Below are 24,659 nucleotides of genomic sequence, written 5' to 3'. Positions count from 1 at the left end.
AGACATCTGTCTGATCATCTGAAAGTCAGTCTATTATTTCCACCAAATTTAATGGTGTTTTATTGCCGCTAAATTTAATCTGACACCGTTTGACAAACAACAACTAATCTGGCAGATATTTCTATATATTCTGAAACGAGTCTGATGTTATTCTGCTCTTATTCTGTGCTTTACCCACTATTAAAGTGAGAACATCTGCTTTGAAAAAGACCCATTCAAGCAGATACAACATTAATTTATAAGAATAGAACTCCACTAAGAGTCATGCTTGGTTAGGGTGCTGACTGTCCACACAACACAAAGACACTTTGTACTTTTATGAGCTTCCCTAAATAATGGTATCTTCATGATAGAACAGACAGGTTTTGCATAGTTTTATCTGCAGAGCATTCACATTACTTAAGTGTAGTTATACATATAAAATTACAATACAGGAAATATCCAACCATTTACATTTAATGATCTTTGATGGTAGCAGTTGATGGTAGCAATCAATGGCAAAATTGTGGCATTCTCCAGTGACCATTACGCTACAATACAGTCTGCAAAGAAAACACAAACCCATTTAACATTGTGGAGATTAGAATACATTGAGTTGCTGTCCAGATAGGTTCATTATGTGAAATCCCAATACAGTGAAACAAAAAAACTCACAAGAAGTCATCCAAACTGACAAGGGTGTCACGAAAAATACACATAAATGAAAACAGATTTTATTAAGTGAAAAAATTGTAAAAACAGCAGTTGTGACGGTGTAAACAGCATTTGTGCTTCATAGTCAGATGCAATTATAAAATGATTGGACGAACATCAGCCATCAAAACACACACAAGCCCTAAACATGTTGGATATACAGTCAAAATAATGTCAAAGAAAACATTTGTCTGATGACAATATCAGCAACACTTACAACAAAAATTACAACACTTCCTGTTTCGGTTACTTCACTTGAAAGTCGAACGACAATCAGATTCAGCCAGTAAATCAATTTAGGCTCAGTACACAGTTCAAATTTAGGTTGCTGATGAACTCATATAAAAAGATAAACAGAAGTGTCTGTGCAACTGTACAATTGTTAAATTAAAATGTTATTCTTTTAAACACAATGCAGGTTTCCATAGCAACCTTTTTTGTATTTTTGTAGTTCCTTCAAGCTGCAAAAAGTCAGCACTGCAAATTGGATTGTTTGAAAGTGGTGAACTCACAGAGGGAGCCATTTTTTCATTTTCATTGTGTTAAACATGATTCTACAAATGAAAGTGCACTGTTCTGTATTTTCATCAAGGTCCGATTGTCATTCAAGAGTTTAGTGCAAGATTTGGAAGAACTACATCAGAAAAAAAGTCCCAGAGTGGAATTTCCTTCATTATAGAACAGAAAAAACAGAATAATGTGTCCCCTGCTTGGTGGGAAGGCACTGATTCCTCCAGCTGACTAAGATCTGAAGCTATGTGAATTACTTAAGTGATTTATTATTTAATAATCTTCATGTTTCCTAAACAGAGAGGTCGTCTGCTCTTGTTCGGCTGCTTGTTCCGCTGGTTTTACTGAATCTTCGTTTGTCCTTCTGACAGAGCCCTACATTCGAGCAAAGCAACAGCCCATCAGGGCCGCCATTTTGGATCTGAGGGCAGCTGATCTCCCTGCTCTCAGGGCTATAGCAGTTAGTGTCCGTCCTCAGGTATCCGCCGTCTTGGATCTGACTGTTGCTTTTCTTCTGCCATCCGGGGGAGTAGCAGCTCATCTGGAGGCGGTTGACCTCTTCCACAGCAGCGGCCATTTTGTGCTTCTCGGTTGCCATGTTCTCTGAGTTTTGTTGGCTAGCCAGACGGTGGTTGGGGAATGGTAGGGACAGGAAGTGCGAGGGGCCAATCACACACTGGCTAAATTCTGGTGGTGGGGTTGATGGTGGTGGAGGAGATAGAGAGAGCTGTCGGGCCGGTGAGGCTTTAGCAGGAGCGACGGCCTTTCCTTTGATGAAGAACCGCCTGCAAAGAGAGTTCATACCAGTTAACAGATTTAAATTCACCTTACAGAGTAGTATTAATGACCGCATTGTTTTAACTGTGCCATAACTCCAAGCATGATATTTTGTTGACAGAAAGGGGTTGTCTATTTCTGTTAAGACCATGAAAAACAATTTTTTTCTCTGATGCACCACTTTGTTCTTGCTCACGACGTTCCCTCTCTTCATCAAGCTCTCTCAACCACAAACCACATCTGATAAACTCAACTCATTTAGCCTTAAATATACTTGAAGTTGGCTTATCGTTCCTCGGAGAAGTGGGCAAGCCTTCAGAGGTTTTTTCTCACGCAGTTTGGCCTTTTTTATTACAGGAGTACAAGCTGAATCACTGAAGGCTTAATATAGTTAATACTCTCAGTGTAAAGCTTTTCCCACTGGTCAAAAAACCTGCTAACACCCGCTAACAAACGGCTTTTTTGCTTAATGGGTCAGGTCAAATGACTCTGCAGTAGATGTTGGTAATCATCGCCTCGGCTTCGATTGGTATCGATGGGAACACAAAACCTGTGTCGACACGCTAATCTCCTACCCCTTCCCGGCTCGATGCTACACTCTGTCTGTAAGTTCTGCGATTCCTTGTCATCTCAGCTCCAAATCTACCCATCTCCATCCAAGCGGCGCTCGAACATCGTTCCAAATTTGTCACCGCCGAGTTTGATAAACAGACTGAATGAGTAATAGATACAATACAGAACTAACCACTGGTAACGTCTTCACTGTTTACTAACCCTGTCTCCGGCGCGTTTGTGGACGTCAGACAGTGACACAGCAGAAAAGAGACAGACAGGAGTATACTCCACTGGCAATGGGAAAAGAGACAATCGGCATTTATAAGTGGGTCTACACCTGGAAATTGTACTGTCGAAAAAACTAAACTGGCCCTTCTTGATTTTAATTGGTCGGTGAGAGAGATGTGACATTGACAAGCGCAGCAGTGTTCCAAAAGTTGAACTAACTTCAACTAAAAGCATGTCTCCCTAAAGAAACAGCACCCCTCTGTGTCTTTTAAACTCAAACCTCTCCCATGAGTGTTTGCAAGAATAACACATTCACAAAGAGTTCCCCACCTGCAGCAGTGCCTCCATGCCAGGTGGTGCAGCTCAAGCACACTGAGGGCCAGAGAGACGGCTGACACAGCCAACATGAACACTATGAAGACGTTTTTCTCCGTTGGTCTCGAAACGTAGCAGTTGACAGGATGTGGGCATGGCCAGGCCTGACAGGGAGGAAGAGGGAGTTTTTGTAGATCTAAATATCATGCTTTGTACTTAAAATTAATTCTAAATGGGTTTTGGTGTCTGATTTTACCTTGCACACATACAGCGGATTGAGGAAGATGCCGTACAGGAAGTACTGGAGACACAGAAACACCACCTGTATGGAGGTCCAATCACAAGTCAGCTTAGTACAGCGGTAAAAAAAAGTTACACAGATCTTTTACTTACTTTAAAGTGCTAAAAGGACAGCGAGGAAATGCATTTCAAATTTTACTAATCACATGCTTAAATTACAGAAAAGCTAAAGTGCTGTATTGGTCCGAATATAAAGACTAATAAGTACAAATTTGTTTTTATAAAGAAAACAATTTTATTTTACCATTTAAAATAAAATCATGTTTTCTATATCTTTAAGATCAAGTTGTCACATTTAAATTAAATTAAATGCCTTACGAAATTGCAATAAATCATTAACCGTCAAAGTGAGCAGTATAGTATTTATAGCAGTCTTTGAACAGCTGGGTGACCGCTCTGGTGTCGGGCGTACCTTTGTTCCATTTTTCAGTAATACACTCACACGCTCTCCTGTCATTCTCTTGGAAGCGGCCGCTTTGAGGACCACGGTACGATTTTCTCCATTACCATCTGTTAGGTAAGACTGTTAGCATTTTTAAGACGGGGCGGTACGGTGGCCCGATGCAGTGTTTTTCCCGGCCGGGGAACTCGAAGGAGCTTAACCATGGTGCGGAGGGACTGGCTAAGCCTGCTGAGAGAGCGCAGGAGGATGGGGCACAGAGCTCACCGCGGCGCTACAGACAGCCACTGATCTTTTTGGGATCACAATTTTCGGACATTACACTCTGTGACAACAATTATCTTAAAATTGACATCATTACTTCGCCTTAGCTGTTGGTTTACTTAGCCTACTTTTAAGCCATTTGTTCCAGGCGATGGTACTATATATTGGCCTTTAAAAGTCTAGACCCTGAATATAAGACGACCCCACTTTTTCAGATGTTTGACAAGGGAAAAAAACACTGTCTTATATTTGGACCAGTACGGTAGCCTATTTGTGATGCAGAACAGCCCTTCTCTTTTTATATTAATGTGTAATGATGTTCATTTTTTCAGATTACATCCTGATTAAGGATAAAATCTATGATAAAGCAGGGTGACATGTCAATCACAGGATAAAGGAGTCATAATGTGTATCCTCTCTGGCACCAAAATACCAATTTGAGGAAGGCCAAAATGAAAAACTGGAGGCATAACGCTAGTAAGGGATACCAATTGGCGTTGCACCCTGGCTACGTCCACTTCTTAAATGAAGTCTATGAGTAACTCTAGGCTATTTGCCTATAAAATGTTGTGGAGTTTATGTATGAGGTTGTAGAAAATGGAAGTACTCAAGTATCAGTATTGCAAAACTATATTTAGTAATCATAAATCATGGATTTATTATGTGGAAATACACATTCAGACCTACAGTCTCATTGTGGTTCTAGTCTCTTAAATATATAATGGACTTCTCACACAGTAATTTGTATTTTCATGTTTAATTGTACAGCACTGAAAAGAGGCTGCAATAAAAAACATCAGCAAACATCAGGAGCGTATCCATCACAAGACCACCAGGAATGAGCAGAGAAGACAAGCGCCTCCTCCCAGATAAAAACTCTTTGAAAAACTCCCCTCTGGCAAAAGGCTGCGGTCCATTAGGACCCAATCCTCATACCACAGGAACAGTTCCTTCCAAACTGCAGCTGTTCTCACCAACAAGGCCCGAGGCGTTCACTGACACTGAATCTCATCCCACCCCATGGACTCTACATGTCACATTAACTTAAAAGCCCTTTTATTCAGAGATCCCGCCATAAGGGCCCTGAAGAAGCAATTACGTTGTCTTTCTTTTTACAGCGACAACACATTATCGTCCCAGTTTTTGATTAAGGCAGTATGCTAACGCTACGGGAGCCAAAGAGGCATGAGGTGTAAGGAACAGCGCTAGCATCACATTTACAAACGTTGTCCTGTCCTTCCAGCTCAACGCTTTACACAGATGTAGATTCAGCTTTGTCACTACCGTCCCCACCAGCCTAGCAGGGAAACAACATAACCCGCCCAGACAATAGCTAACATTAGCATTGAAGCAATAACTAGCTAAAAGTACCGTTTGCTAGGAATTTCCGCCTTTTCAAAGTTTAAAAAATGGTACTATCAAATGTTCAAAAGTGTTCTTGTTAATAGGAGATATTGATAGGAAGTGGCTAAATGCTTGTAATTGCCTACATCATGGGTTCTCAAATGTGTTAGTTAAATTGAAATATAATTTCCGTCTGTATTTTTTACATGTTCTATTCAGTTGCTAATCAAAATGAAAGCAGTGAAATTACAACAATTTAGATGACTTACAATCTGGAGCAGAGCAGTAAAACATTAAAACGGCACTCGAGTTTTCCACCCTGAGCGTGACATTACAGTCACATTTGATCAACTTTTATACAAAACCATGAGGCGGAACGACGTCGGAACAGTCGCGCCTTGTACAAGCTGCGAAAAAGAGGCTAAAGTCTTTATGTTAACTTGATGCGATTGTTGTTAATGCGAATAAAATTTCTATTTAATGTCTGTAATTCTTAATTTCAGGCCAAGGAGTAGCCTATTGAGCAAAAAAGTTTGCCTAATGAGGAGGTAAGGTTGGATGGATGGGTCAAACCAACAAGACTTTCCCCAGAGACACGCTGTCCATGTCCCGTGTGTAAATAAACATCATGTACTGTACGCTACTTAAGAGACTTGCCTAACGTGCCTATTTGAAGCCAGATTTTGATGTTTGCCTAAAGCTAACCAAATTTTAGCCGTGTGTTCTACGCCTTGCGCTGGTACTCTCCAAAAGTCATAGTCCTATTTGTTGTTTTGGAAAACAGTCATAGTTTTTCGTTAAGTGATTGTCAGTCTACTAATTGTCAATCTGTCATTTAGCAAAAAGGATGTTTTGGCTGAATTGGCACTTTCTTCACCAGCTATAGTCACTAACTTTGTCTGACTTTAAGTATATAGTGGTCTCAGCAGCTGCTTGCCACTGCAGGTAAAATGCTGTGTGACTGAACCAAAACAAAAAGCTAAAAGAGGCTCCAGAACAGATAGTGTAGGATCATGTACCTCCATGATGCTTCGTATCAGGATGCTCAGTATGTAGGTCTGAAGCAACGCTCCCCTCAGACGGATTCGACCTGCTGATGAACCTTCTCTTTTGTCCTTTTCTTCGTCCTTCTCCCCTTTCCTCCTCAAGGTTTCTCCTCCTCCTTCTCCCCCACCTGGATCCGCCTCTCTCCCTCCCCCGTCTCCCTCCTCCTCCTCTCTGTTCCTCCTCTTCTCTTCTCTGCGGACAGTGTGCATGGCGTGGCCCATGTAGATGAGACTGGGGGTGGACACAAACACGATCTGGAGCACCTGGGAGGACATCAGTAAGGTTTATAATCCAGAAGTCTGGTATCATTAATTTCATTTGGTCACTGAATGGTGAGTTACAAAATGCCTTGCTTTCCACATTAGCAGTTAGCTCAAAAGGGTAAACCAGCATTGGATGCTAACTAGTTATCTAGCTAATCCTGAACACTAGTTAATACCCTGCAGAATTTATATAAGAAAGCCTCTCATTAGACACAAAAAATAGTACTTTAAGGTCATTATCAATAAAGTTTTGAACTGTTTACTGAGTGCCCACAGTCATCACATCTCATAACATCAAGTTGTTCTTATTACCCAGTATCGTATGTGCGCTATAGGGAAAGCCTGGTCGTAACAAACATTCTCGCAGCCCGGCTGCTCAGTGTCACAGTCGAAATCTTCCTGTTCGTCTCCCCACGACGACTCAGCAGCAGTCCCAAGTACCAGGATACGGAAGATAAACAGGATGGTCAGCCACACCTGTGGAGGGTAAAAACAGCAAAGAGGACACACAGACAGACACATGAAACCCTAAAGGTGGAAATGGAGTTTATTTTTATCTTTGTTCAGAGCCTTTTTTTTTTTGAAGAACGTCTGTTAAAAGATTCAAAAAGCAATTAAAAGTGTGAGCAAAAGGCCTCCAACGCTTTTTGCACTTTATATAGAACCTTTAGCACAAGCAATAAAAGAAGACAGTAATATACAGGGAATTATGCTGTGCAAACAGGGACACAAAATAGCATTATATGCTGATGACGTGTTGCTATTCATTAATAACCCAGAGACCTGCCTTCCAGTCCTTTTAGAGCTCCTAGTCACATTTGGCACATATTCAGGTTATAAACTAAACATACAAAAAACACAAATATTAACATTTAATTGTAATCCATCGCCTGAGTTAAAACAGAGACTTCCTGTTGATTGGTCTCAGAAAGCAATTAAATATTTTGGAGTTTGGTTAACACATAATCCTGAGGACTTATAAAAGAAAAACTATGAAACTGTAAACAAAAAGATAAAAGAAGATCTCTGTAGTTGGTCAACTTCTTTACTGAGCTTTAGTGCAGGACTTTTTTAGGTATCTGCAGCTTAGAAGTTTATTTAACATGTTTGAAATGCATTCATTTGGACAGTACAGTGAACTAGATGAAACCTTATTTCAGAAGAAAAGAAGAAAGAATCAGAAACAGGTAATAAATGAACAGGTAGAGTGTATAGAATTTTGCAGAAATCCTATTCTGTGGATAATTTGTTGACATCTAGAATACGTTTATGGAATGACAATTTGGATAGGAATGACATTAATTTAAGATGGAGGGAGTGTTGGAATATTACAAGAGACATTACAGTCAATGAGAGAATTATGTACAGAACGTACAAGAGATAAAATACATAAATATGATAGGAGTGTTTCAGGGAACTGTTTGAAATGTGGATTAACAGATTCACTGAGTCATTCATTTTGGGAATGTAATAAAATTAATAAAGTTTGGTATGAAATAGAGCATAAGTTCTAACATAACCTCCCAGGACAGTGTACGGTATCCACAAAGCTGGGTTATTCTTTTCTCATCAATTATATTTAAGAAACTTCTTTTAAAACACTGGAAATCTACATCTTCTCCTTTATTCAAACACTGGAGTAAAGAAATTGTTTATTATCTGAACTTAGAAAAGACAATAGCCACTGAAAAGAACAAAATTACCCAATTTGAAAAAAAATCTGGAGAAAAATAATACATGCTCTTAGTTTACATCAGCCTGGTTATCCTTTTTAGTTTTTTTAGGGTGTGTTATGGATTTCCTTTCCCGTACTTCTTTTGCTTTCTAAGACGGATTGTCGTCACAAAGGGGATTTTAATTGACGATACATGAACTGGATGAATGAATGAATTAATTTATTTTTCCTTTCTTTGGATGGAAGATTTCATTTCAGTTTGGGATTTTTGGAAGGTGTACTCACAAGAGAGGAATAGTATTTGAGTTGTAAAATAGGTCATTTGTTATTTAACCCTTCGGCTGTCATATTTAAGTGGAACAGATGAAAAACGGAGGTTGAGTTTGTGGGTGTGGAGTGTCGGGTATAGGTGAATTTTATTGTTTTAATTTTGCTTTTTGTGTATGCGAGTGTTGTTTGGGTTTTGTTTTGTGACATTTGTGTGTGGAGTTTTGTTTTCCAGTCTTGACTCAGCATAGGGACAGTGTGTGTTTTAGTTTTTGTCATTGATAATATGAAAAATAAAAATAAACGATGATTAAAAACAGATACATGTGTGTTAATATGTTGTTTATTTCTACTTCTGAATTCACTTGCATGAACTGTCTGGATCAAATTGGATACATTTTCATTTTTTGTTCAATAATGAACAAAGACTACAATGATTCCACGCTACTTCATGACATAAGATATGAGACCACTATCCTCAAAAATTTTGTGCACTAAAATGTAGACAAACCAACTTATACTAACATAAACTTTATATCTTCGTATTATGCCAAAATATAAACCAGGACACATAAAATAAACAGGATGATTCTGATATAAATTAACATTTTATTTAGAGTGCATATAAAATGTCTGTTTACGGCTCTTTCCAGCATTTGGAGAGGAAGTCAGTCTGGGGCCCTTCTGGCTGGCATGCACTGTGTACTGTGTGTATATGTGTGTGTGTTTTTCTGTAAGAGTGTGTGCGTCATTACCTTGCCAACAGAGGTCGAATGCTCCTGTACTTCCTCCAGGAAGTTTCCCAGTAGGCTCCAGTCTGCCATGACCGATCACAGGCTCAGCACTGACTATTCAACTCGCCCAAAGATTTACTCTAAGCTGTCGGTCTGCAGCTGGAAGATTCGCCTGAGGAACATAGAAAAGACACCATTTTTGGTATATAAGGACCTAAGGGCCATTTTTCTGCCATATTATGAAAAGACTACGTTAAGTGCTATGGAGAACAAAACCCTTACTGAGATGCATTTATGTTCAATCCTCAATACGTTCATTGATAAGTTATTTCCCAATGTTTCCTAGAATGCGTTCCCACAAAAATCATCCAACATATTACGTTAAACTGATAATGACCGTAATGTGCTGTAGACCTAAGCATGCAGTTTACCAGTCTATAATTGCATACGTTAGAAATAGGCACCCTGGGATTAATGAGATATGTCTATAAGAAAGTCATTTAAAATTATATAATAGATCCAAGATAACAAATCTTAAAATGTGCATTATGTCCAACATGCATTCAACATTAGCTTGTTCTGATTTGCTTTAATATAAAATATAAAGCAGATTTAAAAATTGAAAATATTTTTGCAGCTGCTTCACAGTGAAAGTTTGCCAGCGGCCCCCTTCTCGAAGTTAAATTGTCAGGTTCTACATTGACAGAATAGTGTTAACAATACTACTTATTAAGTGATGAAATAAAGAACGTCTATAGAAATTATGGGATCATTATGGGAAACAGGAGAGGCTGTGCCTCAGTGGTAGAGTCGGTTGTCTCTCAATCAGAAGGTTGGTGGTTTGATCCCTGACTTCTACAATCTGCAAGTGTCCATGGGCTAGACACTTCAACAAGACAAATTGATCCCGGTGGCAGTCATTGGTGTGTGAATGGGATTAGTACTGATTGCGCACTTTGCATAGCAGCCTCTGCTATCAGTGAATGAATGTGTGTGTGAACGGGTGAGTGTGACATGTAGTGTAAAAGCGCCTTGAGTGATCCGAAGACTAGAAAAGCTGCACTATACAAGTGCAGTCCATTTAACATTCAATTTAACAGAGCCCTAATCTTTTGTTAGACTTAGACTTAGACTTAGACTCAACTTTATTGATCCCTTTGGGATGACTCCCTCTGGGAAATTCAGTCTCCAGCAGCTTATACAGTACAATACAATAGGAAAGAATCAGCACACAGAGGGTAAAAAATAAAGATCAAAATATATATATCTATCGATATATATATATATATAAAAAATACAAAATTAGATAACAAAATATATAAAATATACACTCTTAGAAAATGTACAAGTAAACAGTGGGTAGGTTATTGCACTGTGGTATTAGGTTATTGCACTGTGGTGAGAGATTATTGCACATTGACAGATTTTTATTGCACATATGACCCTTTGAGAAATAAATAAATATTACTATTGAATAAAGGAAGATAACTACTATTAACTTTGTGAGGTGAATTAGTGGCTACCGCTTGTGAGAGAGTCTGTCCCTGTTACCTCCTCCCCCTAAGTGAGGAGTTGTACAGCCTGATGGCATGAGGGACAAAGGAGTTCTTCAGTCGGTTAGTCCTGCATCGGTTAGTCCTGGATCAATGTGGATCAATGGAGACATCCATCAGATGAAGACATCAAACAAACATAAATGCTATGTCAATTTTGTTTGTGTAAGCATCAAATGAAGCTCTGCTTTCAAAATTTTCTTATCTTTCTGTGATGGTTCTGGGATAATTGGCTTTTTATTTTGACATTGTTCCAGAAAAGTGCTTTAAAATCGGAACTTTATAAGGAAGGAAACTTGACTGGTGAACAAACTAGTGTAAGTTTTAAGTGGTTTCTGTTTGAACCTTTAACTGGGATTGTGTGCGTGTATGTAAGAGAGAATGAGAGTTTGTGTTTGTTCATGTATTATCTTGAACCTGTGACCGGACCTGACCCCATTAATAAAACATGTCTGTGCCCATATCTTAGTTTAGCTTCACCCTCAGTTCCCACACTCAACTCTGTCCTTCTCTGGGGAAGGAAAACTATACGACTACTGTAAACACACACACACACAAACTCACACACATAGTCTCCCTCCTCCTCTCTGTCACTGTGGATATGTATAAGTATGTTGTTGTGTCCAGTGTGTAGTAATACTAGACCAGAGGTTTGAAGCCCGGCTCGCTGTCCCTTGATGCTTTTTGTTCGTTCTATCCAACAACATGAAAGATTACGATATTAACATCTTGGAACCAGTGATGAATTCTGCTCTGATTGGTAATGAGTCAGTGCAACTGAAAAGTGGTCATCTCTTTGGAATCATGTTTAGTTAATAATCTAATGTGATTCATTTCAGTCATTAGTGTTCGGCATTCATGATGTCATAAGAGGACTATGTTTCCATGGCGTCAAACTGTAAGCTCACTTTTTTGTTTGACTTTTGTATGAATGACCTTTCATTGGTGATCTTCTGTTCTGAGATAAGCATTGAGCACTATGACAGTAAAAGATGTAACCAATGAGTGTTTTAAACAACCTCATTGGTTCAACGTGCACTACTTAATATCTACTACTAAAAAAGGGAAAGGTTGAAAGATTTTCAACCTCATCTTGATCTGTCTGAGTTGTGTATATAGCCTCTGTACCTCTCCTACATTAGTGCCATCATTTGACATAGTTGGTGGAAGATTTAATGGACCTTTGGTGAGGCAAACTGGCTGAAACAATTAAACAAAAAATGACATCCCTACTGGGGAGTTAAAAGGATGTTATATATGAGGATACATTTTACAGTGTTTTGGCTGAATCAAATTTTGGCCATATTCACGAGAGCCAGACTGCTGACTGGCTGCAGCATAGCTCATAAAGCCCGCCTCCTTCATGTTAACAGATGGGACATGAGTAAAACTATAAAATCAAAATACACGCCAAATACATTTTCCTCAAACATGGTTTATGTCATTGTACTTAGTTCTTATCATGCTGATTTACGTCCAATTGTTCATTTTTCAAGTTTAGTTTTATTTTGTTATTTTATGCTGTAAAAAGGATGATTGACAGGTCTGTTAACAACATCCTGCAGCTGATCTGTTCTGGATTAGCAGAGAAGAGGAGGAACGGCGAGAGGAGACGTAGCTAAAACAATCACTACAGTCATTGAAGTTTACATATCTGTGAACGTCTGCTTCAGACCAACACAAGAAGCTGTTCTGCTGTTAAATACAGCGGCGTGCGGGATCTTTGCCATTTTTTCCGGTAAGTTAAATGTGTGTGTTTTGGTTAGCGGAAGTGGCTACGGCGGCTCTACCCGTCAATCTCTACTACACAGCTCTGGCTCCAAATGACGTCACCATTGCAAGATGGCAGCGTCCATCATTGGGGCTTTTTTGGTATCAATATCGTACAATGAGAGCAGATGGAGACGCGATGTCCATCTTTATATACAGTCATTGGTTGCTGTCAGTATAGCAAACACAGAGGAATTCATTACTTTGACTATTTTCACTATTAGCATCCAATTAAAAATGTGACAAAATCCCATTACAAGAAAACTGTAATCTACCCATATTTATGCCTTTGTGCTGCAATAGCCTGGACACAGATATTATTTTTCCATCATTCTTTCTATTCCATTCTTTTAAACGCGATATCTGGCAAACGATACCACCTGGACCCAAGTTGGCCAAAGGTCAAGGTCATTGTGGCTTCACAAACTAGTTTGGGCCATAACTGAAGAATTCCTAAGCTCATTATGAAATAATATAACACAAATGTCTCGTGGTATAACTGTATCAACTGGTTGATTGTATAGATCTTTTGAAATTGCATCATATGCATTCAAAACTTTTTCCACTGTCATGGCTACAACATTGTGGTCCATCAGCATGAACTTAAGTAGCCTAGTAGTGTGTTTTGTTTCTCTCAATGAACATACACAACTACAGCTTGACCGGTTGGTGGAGGCATAAAACCGCGAGGCTATAATTAATGTTCAACAGTATAACAGTACAATCAATCAATCAAATTTTATTTGTATAGCGCCAAATCATAACCAGAGTTATATCGAGACACTTTACAAAAAGAGCAGGTCTAGACCGACTCTTTGTTCTGTTATTTAAAGAGAGGCCCAACATGAATCACCATGAGTAGCACTTAGCAATATTCGGCACATTGGCAGAAAAACGTCCTTTTAACAGGCAGAAACCTCGAGCAGAACCAGACTCATGTTGAACAGCCATCTGCCTCGACTGGATGGGCCGAAAATGGGACAGAAGGAGATGCAGGATAGAGACAGGCAAAGAGAGCAACAACAACATATGTTCTTGTTACAACAACAACATATGTCCTTGTTACATTGTGGTGGTACACTAGTGTGAAAATAAGCAAAAAATAAATTAGTGCGAGAAGCACAGTAATGATAAAGGCTGTAGTAATCGTAATTGTAACAGTTGAAGTCAACAGGTCTACTATTAGCATTAGCAGCAACAATACTGTGGCCAGCCTAAGGCACACCTGTGCAATAATCATGCTGTCATGCAATCAGCATCTTGATATGCCACACCTGTGAGGTTGATGGATTATCTCGGCAAAGGAGAAGTGCTCACTAACACAGATTTAGACAAATTTGTGAACAATATTTGAGAGAAATAAGCCTTTTGTGTACACAGAAAAAGTCTTAGATCTTTGAGTTCAGCTCATGAAAAATGGGAGCAAAAACAAAAGTGATGCGTTTATATTTTTGTTCAGTGTATGTTGCGAAGGTGAAAGAAGGCTGTCCTTGATATTTGTTTTATGTGGGAGATGAAGGACATATCCTGATCAAATAGAACTCCCAGATTCCTAACAGTAGTGCTGGATGCCAGGCAGATGCCATCTAGGGCAGCTATATCATTAGAGAAAGAATGTTTTTGGAAGAAGGCTTTTGGGGCCGAGCACAATAACAGTTTTGTCTGAATTAAGTAGCAGAAAGTTTCTAGTCCTAAAGATCTTGATGTCCTTAAGGCATGCTTCTAGTTTAGATAGCTGATTGGTTTCGTCTGGCTTCATTGATAAGTATAATTGAGTATCATCTGCGTAACAATGAAAATTAATGGAGTGTTTCCTCATGATATTGCCAAGAGGAAGCATATATAAGGTAAAAAGAATCGGTCCGAGCACAGAACCTTGTGGAACTCCATGACTAACTTTGGTGTGAACAGAGGACACATCATGAACATTAACAAATTGAGATCGATCTGATAAATAAGATTTAAACCAACTTAATGCAGATCCTGTGATGCCAATTAAATGTTCTAGTCTCTGATAATAATAAAAATAATATAAATAACTTTAATTTTTATAGTGCCTTTCATGGGACAATTAAGTTTCCGTTTCAAGGCCATAAGCTAGAACAAGGTTGAGGGTGTGGTTAAAGCGGTGAGTAGGCTGGTTTACACGTTGAGTGAAACCAATAGAGTCCAAAAGGGACATAAATGCCATGCTAAGACTATCATTATCAACATCTACATGAATATTGAAGTCCCCTACAATAATTATTTTATCTGAACTCAGGACTAAATCTGATAAAAACTCTGAGAATTCAGTTAGAAAATCAGAGTATGCGCCAGGAGGGCGGTATACTATCACAAATAAAACAGGCTGTAAAGTTTTCCAAGCTGGGTGTGAAAAACTCAGAACAAGGCTTTCAAAAGAGCTGAAACTAAGTTTTGGTCTAAGGTTGATTAGAAGACTAGAACTGAAAATAGCTGCCACTCCACCACCTCGACCAGTGTCTCTAGGAATATGAGTATTAAGATGACTGGGAGGAGTGGATTCATTTAAGCTGACATATTCTTCCTGACACAGCCAAGTCTCAGTTAAAGAGAGTAAATCAATATGATCATCTGATATCAGATCGTTCTCTAATAGAGCTTGAGATGACAGGGATCTGATATTTAACAGACCACATTTAATTCTCATATTTTTTGGCATAACTTTGGTTGTTGTTGATTTACTCCTTTTTTATTTAAGTTTGAATTGACTGTAATAAAAGGCCTGGGTTGGGGGGCAGACACAGTCTCTATAACATTAACATTGTGGCTGGGAAACTGCTCACAGGGAAGCTCAGAGGAGTGTGTAGGACTACAGCTCTGCCTCCTGGTCTCAACTGTGGTTTGTCAGATTTTACGACTAACAAACTTAACCATATTACAAGACAAAAGAGCTGCACCATCCAAAGTGGGATGAATGCTGTCTCTTCCGATCAGACCAGGCTTTCCCCAGAATGTCTGCAAGTTATCTATGAAGCCCACATCATCAAAGAATCCTTGTATTTTTATTTGTTTGACTTAAAGGTTGAACTCATTATGTAGCGACAACATCTTGTTGCTATTGAAGGTCACAACTTTACTAAATGTTTCTTTATTTAGCAGGAAGGCCCTCGAGATACATCAGTTCTTTGGTGAGAGTGACCTTAAACAAGATGGCAAAATGTACGTTATTGAGATTATTGTGAGGAGAAGGCGGGGTGTCGTATGAGCTGATTTAATACAACATCGTTTTGTTTGTATAGACTAATATTAAGTTGTGTTGTGATGTGGTGAACTACCTAAAATTAAATATTAAAATGACATCCATCGGGGTGCTGTTTAGCTCAGTCGGTAGAGCAGGCGCCCCATGTACAGAGGCTACAGTCCTCGTCGCACTGATCGCAGGTTCGACTCCCGGTCTGCCGATCATTTGTGCATGTCATCCCCCACTCTCTACTCCCAACATTTCCTGTCTATCTTCAGCTGTCCTGTAGAGGTGGAGCCAAAGGGCCAAAGGAAAAATCTTTAAAAAAAGAAAAAAAGGGCGCTGGTTTGGCTCGGTTGGTAGAGCAGGCGTCCCATGTATAGAGGCTACAGTCCTCGTCTCACTGATCGCAGGTTCGACTCCCGGTCTGCCGATCCATTTGGTGCATGTCATCCCCCACTCTCTGCTCCCCACATTTCCTGTCTGTCTTAAGCTATACTATGAATAAAGGCAAAAAAAGCCAAAAAAAAAAAAAAAATGACATCCATCTCTAACCACAAAGCCCATTTTAATGATAATTTTTGTGACACATTGTATTTCGCTGTGTTTTTTCAATGTTTGTGTCATCTATGGATAACTTCATTTTGTGCTTTTCAAACTTCTTACAGTAGCTTTCAGTTTTTTGAAGTCTGTTTCAGAAGGATGCATCCTTCATCGCATCCAAATTTCAGATGAAAACTAAGATAAACTCAACCTGCTGGCGTGGGACATAAAAAACATAAAACAACATCTTTGGTGGATAAAGAAATTAGAATAAAAGATCTGATTTATTTCTTCAACAGCTTCCCTTATTTATGAAATACCGCTCAGATGCCCCTCCCTTCCTGTTTTTGTGAAACTCAGCTGCTTTAAAAAACGTGTGTGTGTGTCTGTATTTATGTCTTTCACAAGTGCTCCCGGCATCATTAATAACAATATTACTTCCTTGTATAGACTTTCGCCTGACCTTTGTGTTATATGTGTGTGTGTGTGTGTGTGTGTGTGTGTGTGTGCGCATTTTTGTGTGTGTGTGTGTGTGTGTGTTTGTGTGTGTGTCGACATTAACCAGCATTCAGTATTGTTCTGTATCCTGTCTTGATAACGGACACACACACACACACACACACACACACACACACACACACACACACACACATACAGAAAGGCCCCTCTTTCTTTCCTCAAATGGTTATAAGCAATAAATATTGAACCGTTTACTTCACTCTGACGTGAGGATGTTTTTAGTCTGATAACCTTTATTTATAGCTTACACGATTAATATTCCACAACTCAAAGGATTGATACAACAACATGATAAAAATGTTGGGAATTAATCAATAGCAGGGGAACTCATGAAGATCAAAAACCAACAAATACATAAAAAATTTCCATATTTAACTCCAAACCATGATACAAAAAAAGAAATTGTCTACTTCTTAAAACTTTTTCATAGAAACCTGTGAGGGGCACTCACTTCATTCAGTTTGGCAGAGGGATCATCGAAGAGAGTTTACTTTTGGTTCAGCTGCTTGGCAGTGGTGGTTTAGTTTGCCTTACCCAGACTTTGATTTTGGTTAGGTTTTGTCCTTTCACCACTCCCTTTCAATCACTTGCGATTTTCAGTGGCTATTCCTTCGGGATAGCTTTTAGAACCCCTTCCCAGTCCCATGGATCATCTGTGGTCCAATCAAATTACTTGTTTGTATCTAACTGTAGTTAATATGTTTATTGTTGTCAATCTTTAGTGGAGGTTATAAATGATGACAGGAGGAAGTCAGCAGACGATGTGAGAGTGGATGGATGAGTCAAAGACGAGACTTTCACCTAGGAGGTTGCTTTTTGTGACCCATGTGTAAGGCAAAGGTTAATGTTCAGATCACATCGAATATGTAATGTAACAAAAGAACCAAACCAAACCAAACCAAATTAAACCAAACCAAACCCAACCAAACGAAAACAAAAGTTAAGCATGGTCAGTCTCTTTGAGACCCTCCCCTCTGGCAAGAGGCTGCGCTCCATTAGGACCAAAACCTCCCGTATCTCCAAAAAGCCATGTTTATGAGCTCAGAAAAACAGCACAGTTTTCCGCTTCAACAAGGCATTTTACAGCTAACACAAGTGCCAATTGAATAATAATCTTAGGTGCAAGATAGATTTTCTTAGCCCATGAAGGAACCCTTAAAGGGGCTATAAGATTTTACATCTATTCATCAATCAAATATAATTTTTTATTGTCAATATGTGAAGGGATAGTAGAGGAACTGATAAATTGAGACCTTCCCCACCTTGTTTCCGGGAAACAAGAGGATGTGACTTGTCTGCGCATTTGCGAGTACCCCTGCTGAGAGCTCATTCTCCGCCACTACAGTCAACAGTGTGCATCAAATCGGGGTCAAAGCAGACCTACAACTTATTGTTGTCATAGAAACAAAACCTGCGTGCAGTGTTTTTTCTCTCATAGCACAAGTGCTTCATCCCAGCTGTCTCCAGCTGCCTTGCCCTGCCTGGCTAATGTTAGCTGATGCGTGGGTTGATTTGCTGGTTCGCCGGCGTAATTTGCCGTTTAGTTACAAAGCACAATGCTAGAGTCATGCAGTGTATTTATGTTAGAGCTAGCTGGCTAACCTTAGCATGCTCGCTAATGTTAGGACTACCAAAATACTATCCGAGTGTGTATGTCAGTGTTGTCAGTCTAGCTTGACAAATAACTTAGCCAGCTAACATGATATTAACTTAGGTATTATGACAAAGAGTGTTGATTTTGGACAACATGATGCCGGTCAATGAACACATCTCGTCAGTGAAAAGTAAACAGAGCCAGTGAGTTCCGAGATTGAGCATGTTCATGTGTCTGCGAGAGCACGTACAAAAAGGTTGACTACAGTTCCCTCAACGGCCGACTGTGTCGCTAGGAATGAGGATTTTCTGAAAGTTATATATAGCACCTTTAATCCTTCAGTTTAACACAAACATTAAAAATCACCAAATTTGGAGATCAGTTATTTTTGACTGGACAAGATGTTATGAAAAGCATCTAAATCTGTTGCCAATGTTGTACAATATTGGTCACTAATATACAGTATATTGTAGTAGAGGTGGCATACAATGACCTTATATGTACTTCAGTACGGTGCTTGAGTAAATTGACTACCAATGTCTATAAGTACTACTTCAATCTCTAAAAGTATCGATACTATTATTCAGTATGTTAGAATGCCATGCATAATTGCACTACAAAATACAACATATATAAGAGGTAATTCTTGTATGAGCTAATAACCACTGGTTGTTTGAGAGGGACAAAATTGATGAGGAAACACTGAACAGGAGAAAATTAAATCAAATATAATTGCCAGAAATTTGTTACCAAGTAGAAGGTAGTTTTTCACACTCATGCACACACTTTACCTGATTTTGGATAAAGAGGCAGGAAGTTGCAGTAGACCTGAGAAAATCTCAACCAAAAGTTGCTACTCTCCTTCCTCAGCAGCAATTGTTGACGTGCCTTTGAGCAAGGCAATTCTTCGCCTTCCACTGATTCTTTGAGGCCAGCAGCTGAAGTTGTTAGCATAAAAAGTAGTTGCAAAGATCCAGATGTCTTCCAGCTATTTAAGGTGTATTATTTTTTTCCTCAATTCACACATTTGTGAGTCGCCTTCCAACCAAAGTTGAGATGCCTCCAGGTCAGATGCCCAGAGAGACACAAAGACAGACGGATGTACTAGCAGACACAGACAGATGTGAAAATGTTCAAGTAAATGTAAAAAATTAAAAAACCTATGAGTTCACTCAGTTGAGTTGACAGTGAGACAGTCAGTCCGACAGTGTCCAGAAGTCTAGTCTGAAATATATGTGAGACTCAAGTTTGTACCAGCCTCCTCCTCTTCTCTCTCCTTCTCCCTCCCTCCCTCCCTCCCTCCCTCATCTACATCAGCAGCAGAGGAAGTGGGCCTGGTGCCTCCCTGCCTGCTATTCAACTCTTATGTATGTGTATGTGTGTGTTTGTGGTGTCTGGCATCTAAAGGAAGCCAGATATTGTATTAGGACACAATGGCTGCAGGTCCCCGTCCTGCATTCCTTCTTGTCACTCTTCTCTCTATGTCGCTCATTGTCCCTCTGTTTTTAAATTCAAAATCCACAAACAAATTATTCCTCCCATGCATGCAGAGTAGCTTGAACACAATTTGTGCCATATAATTCTATACAGTTTACACATGAATGCACACATGAATATTCTATACTCAGTCTATACTCATAAACACCTTCACACAATGAAGGTTGTACAATGAAGGTGCTTGTGAAGATGTTTGTTGCTATGCCTTTTGGAGAAATTTGGGGTTCAGCGTCTTTCCCAAGGAAAGTTTGATCTGGAAACTGCAGGAGGTAGGGATTGAACTGTCACTGTACCAGTTAGAAGATGGCACGCCCTAACTCTGAGCCGCAGCCACCCTAATGTGAAAGCAAAATTAAACATACAAACAAAGTTTTTATGCCATTGGAAAATGTCCACAATAACTGTGTGTTGTTTTTGGAACCCCAGCATTTCTGGAGTGAAGTGGGCCTGTTCCTTTCTTTGACAAGTGCCCAAGGAGACATTTTGGTAAATCAGAGGAACCAGGGCTCTGACTATAACCCTCCCTGAAAACCTAGAGGATGCAAATGTGCGGCAACCACACCAGTGCAGGTGCCCCTCCAGCCTAATTTAAAGATCTGGTGGATTTGCTGGTAGTCACTCTGTACTGACATTGGTTTGTGTCTGTATCCTGTAAAAGACTCTTTATCATGCACGGCAGGGAGAAGGATGCCTGTGGATCACTTCCTTCTATGGATTAATCCCTCTCTCTGTGGTTGCTCCATCCAGCTCAATTCTTGGTAATGTTAACTGTTATGTGACTATTTACCCAAACTGATTGTGGAACTTTCAGCTATGACTAGACCAGATGCAGCTAAGTTGTTGCAGTAGGCAAGGGAGCGTTGTAGCTGTTTTTTTACATTGTACCAGGGGAGAAAGAGGATCAGCTAGCCAGACTTTCACCTCCTTAAACTCCTTCCTGCTCATTCCTGGAACCCTGCAAGCCAGGGCCCCAAGTTTGCCCATTACAAAGCAACATGGTCAGCTTTGGGGGTAGGCATAGGTCATGTTGAATTGTGTTCACCAAGACCCATTTGTTGCAGTGTCACAACAATATGTGGGTTTGTGTGGTCTCAGAGGGTCAATGGTTACATCATGTGCCTCTGCTCTTGGAGCCCATTCAAAGCCTGGGCCTGTACCAACAGCAAGCTCTTGCACAGGTGACCACATTACTGGGCATAGTTCTGCTTCCAGGGTTGCAACCATTGTACTGACTGGAGAGGCTCCAGGTCATCAAAGCCTGCCATTGTCATTTTCTGCTGCTTCCTCCTTCGCAATGAGGACTTCGCATTTGCCACATTTGCTTAATGGGAGCCGTGGTTAATACTCACTTGCACCCCTCTGTCCATGCTACCTGTCTAAGAGTGTCTACTGAGCTTGGGTCTGTGTCTACAGAGGTCACAGTAGTAGCACAGTAGTGGTTTGTTGGACAACTTGTAGAGTCCTTCCTGGTGAGGAGATTCAGCCACTACAGTTTGAGGAGAATGCCGATGTGCGGTAACCACTAGTCTTCATAGACTAGGGTTCAGGGTTGAGTAGAGTATGACTGTCCTCCTTCTTGGTCCTTGTGGGTCAACTATTCAGTAGTTCCTGATAGTGCTCATTCCATCTCTTTTCCATTGGCTCAATATCATTCAGCAATGTTAGCCCATCTTTAGAGCAAAGGGGGTTCAGCAACAAAACCTTGGGCCATAGACTGCTCTTGTAGCATCAAAGAAACCCCTGGTATCTCAGCCTCAGGAGTCTGCAAACTGCTCTCCAGAGCCTTCTTTGTCTACCATTGGTTCCTCGGTTTCTACTTTCACGGTTTCCAAGTCTCTTCAGGAAAAGGTTTCGTTTTCTCTTTTTCCCCACAAGCTGTAGATTTCTGTGATTCATTCTCTCTTGGAAATAATGTCATGTGAGCTCCTGTTTTGGAGGGACCCCATGTCTCACTCTTGACTTGAAATGGTCTACCCTTTAAGACCCTTTGAAACCATTGGGTTAGCTTCCACACCAGCACCGGTGCCTTAGTGTAAGGCAGGACCAAGCAATTTGGTGAGTCTGAAAAAATATATCGGTAGGGGGATTATTTGCCATAAATATGGAATATTTAATTAAGTAGAGAGTCTCTTTACTTAGAAAACAAAAGTTGTAAAGTAACCCGTGCCCATGATCGCGGAGTGACACAGGGGTTAAATATTGTGACAGAATTTAGTTTGAGGCTTCTTAAATCAGCGTGGAAGGGGAGGCTGTCTTTTTTTTTTTCAAGAGAACTTGTGATGGTTTCAAATACAGTCTGCTTTCCTTCAGGCCTTTATCTGTGTTTGAGTGTGTTGTGGTGAAGACTAGAATTCCCCTTGTTTCATCTAAAACAGAAGTTAGACCATGTGACACACAATACTTAACCAGAAGCTCTTTAGTTTCAGCCACTGTATGAAAATGTTATTTTTCTACGTTTATTTTTGATTACTTGCAACCTAAAGGTGCAGGTGCTTTAACAAGGAGATGCCATTCACCTCAATTTTAGTAGATTTACAAGAAAATCGGAAGCATGTCGGAACTTAGAGATCCAATCTAACTTACTTTGAAGTTGTGAATTGATTGAAGAGTTTTCCTTCTTGCAACAGATGACCTTTTCATCAAAGCTTAACTTTCAGGCTCCATAACACTGCAGCATTCACAAATATAATTTTATCTTCTTCCAGACAGCTTAAGGTGATTAGAGCTTGTGCCAAAAAAAGTGTTTTTTACAAAACTTGACACGAAGGCAGTTGAAAAAGCAAATTATATTATATTTGACTTACTGTATTCAAAACTTCAATATTTGATGACCATGGATAAAAACAATTAAACATTAGCCATTACATTTTTCAGCCTTTAGGCTTTTTAAAGAATGTTTGAAAGATTGTTAACACTGAATCACAATAGCAGCATTGTGTGTGTGTGGCATGTTTACAAGCCTGTCTATTATTGTCGGAGCTGAGGACTAATAATGGATCATCGGTTCTGCTCTGAACCACTTAATGATGTTGAGACACGTACAGAGAGCAGGCAGACTTTTGCTTCATGTCATCATCTCCTCTTGTGCTCTCACACCTCTCATAAGTGTGTATGTGTTTGTGTGCATGTACATTTCAGTGTGTGTTTGCGTGCTTCACACCTCTGTTATCATCGTGCATTAAGCGCACGAGAAGAACGATAGCATACCTTTCCTTAAAAGAGCACACACACACACACCAAACACACACATACACACATGTGAATGATGGGCACACACACTGCCTGACCCCTCTGCTGTATTTTTAGGAAGCGCATGGTGTTAGGGTTCGGGTGTTCGGATTAATGGTGTTACAGTGCACACCAGGAGGGAGGATTTATCTGAACCTCATCACGTCCTCTGGCACACAGCTGACAGTCACACCAGAGAGAACAAGATGCAAAGGAGGAAACTTTGAAGCTGAACTCGGCTAAAAAAAACCCAAGATTTTAGATATGGTTACCCAAACTCAATTACCAAAGCGCCTCTTCCCATGATAATAACTTAAATTGTTACATGAAGAAAAACAACATGCAGCTTGCTTTAGTTAATAAGTCACTTTCTTATCAAAAACTCCAGATCACCCCTGGTTTGAATCTTGAAATACTGTGAGGGATACAAAACTGACCAGTGATTCAAGTACAGTTTGGTTGCATTTATCATTAATGTGTAGGCCCATCCTACATTTTCAGCTTGCGTATAGACCCCATTGAATGACACATCATCTAACGAGCACTCCTAAGCTCTGATAAATATTATATTTAATAAAAGAAAACAGCCCTTTGTGTTCACATGACAACTGGTTTATTGGGAGATTGTATTAATTTTCCAAAACATATTTTATCTCGATAAGAAAATAATCAAACCGTTATAAAACAGTTACAATATAATGGCATTATAAAAATGTTTCTGGCTGGCATTGGATTCACATTTGTGTTTCCTCAGCAGTGAGAGGACAAAGATCCTTTCTGCAAGTCACTGGAAGATGATGGGGAAGGATTATATCTTATCAGCAAAGCCTGATTCATTGCATGTCAACTGGTTTTGGCAGTTATTTCATGGAAAATTTGATAAAAATGTTACAAATTACAGTACTATACTACAGAAGCGTATTCACTTGAGAAGAAAATGGTTGCTTTGTTCTCAATTAACAAGACTATTATGTCACAATTCAGATAAATAAAACTAGATAAATGTGATACCAACTTCCTGGTACAGCTGCCCTTATTAAAACGTGGTACAGTTGCTGCTGTAATCATCCTTAAAGTCCACACAGGGCTGTATGATTCCAAGTGTGGGACAATATAGGTGAGGTATGTCAGGTATAAGTTACATGTTACATGCTAAATTATACCAGCTAAGTACACCTGTATGCTATGCAGGTGAGAGCAATTTAGGCTTCACATTAATTCAGAAAGAGAAGCAAAGTAAAATGTCTTGAACTTCAACAGGATCTTCAATGTCTAGTCAATGTTCATTATTAGATTAAATAAAAAATCATAGACATACATGGTGACTCTGCCCCCTGCTGGTGATACTATGGCACTACAACAAAGTGCCAAACCTGCT

General features: G+C 39.7%; 1 protein-coding gene across 1 annotated transcript; it reads right to left on the bottom strand.

Moving 5' to 3' along the window:
• Nucleotides 1-438: 438 nt before the first annotated feature.
• Nucleotides 439-19,477, bottom strand: LOC138588269 (gap junction alpha-5 protein-like). The gene is made up of 7 exons (XM_069658270.1): nucleotides 19,348-19,477; nucleotides 9,394-9,544; nucleotides 7,009-7,173; nucleotides 6,406-6,696; nucleotides 3,335-3,400; nucleotides 3,094-3,242; nucleotides 439-1,988 (listed from the first exon to the last, which is right to left on the bottom strand). The coding sequence occupies exons 2-7, from the start codon at nucleotides 9,460-9,462 to the stop codon at nucleotides 1,496-1,498; spliced, it is 1,233 nt and encodes a 410-aa protein (XP_069514371.1). The 5' UTR covers nucleotides 9,463-9,544; nucleotides 19,348-19,477; the 3' UTR covers nucleotides 439-1,495.
• Between the last annotated feature and the right edge of the window lie 5,182 nt (nucleotides 19,478-24,659).

This window comes from Semicossyphus pulcher, unplaced genomic scaffold, assembly GCF_022749685.1.
Source record: "Semicossyphus pulcher isolate SPU_LCO1_2020_fin unplaced genomic scaffold, fSemPul1.0.p SCAF_12, whole genome shotgun sequence".
Classification (NCBI taxonomy): Eukaryota; Metazoa; Chordata; class Actinopteri; order Labriformes; family Labridae; genus Semicossyphus; species Semicossyphus pulcher.
Note: the sequence above shows the minus strand (reverse complement) of the source record. Positions and strands in the feature narration are given on the sequence as shown.

Coding starts and splice junctions, on each gene's coding strand:
- LOC138588269 (XM_069658270.1), bottom strand. CDS start 9,462: ATGGCAGACTGGAGCCTACTGGGAAACTTCCTGGAGGAAGTACAGGAG. Junction 7,174..9,393: donor ATTCGACCTCTGTTGGCAAG/GTAATGACGCAC, acceptor TACCCTCCACAG/GTGTGGCTGACCATCCTGTT. Junction 6,697..7,008: donor TAGCGCACATACGATACTGG/GTAATAAGAACA, acceptor ATGTCCTCCCAG/GTGCTCCAGATCGTGTTTGT.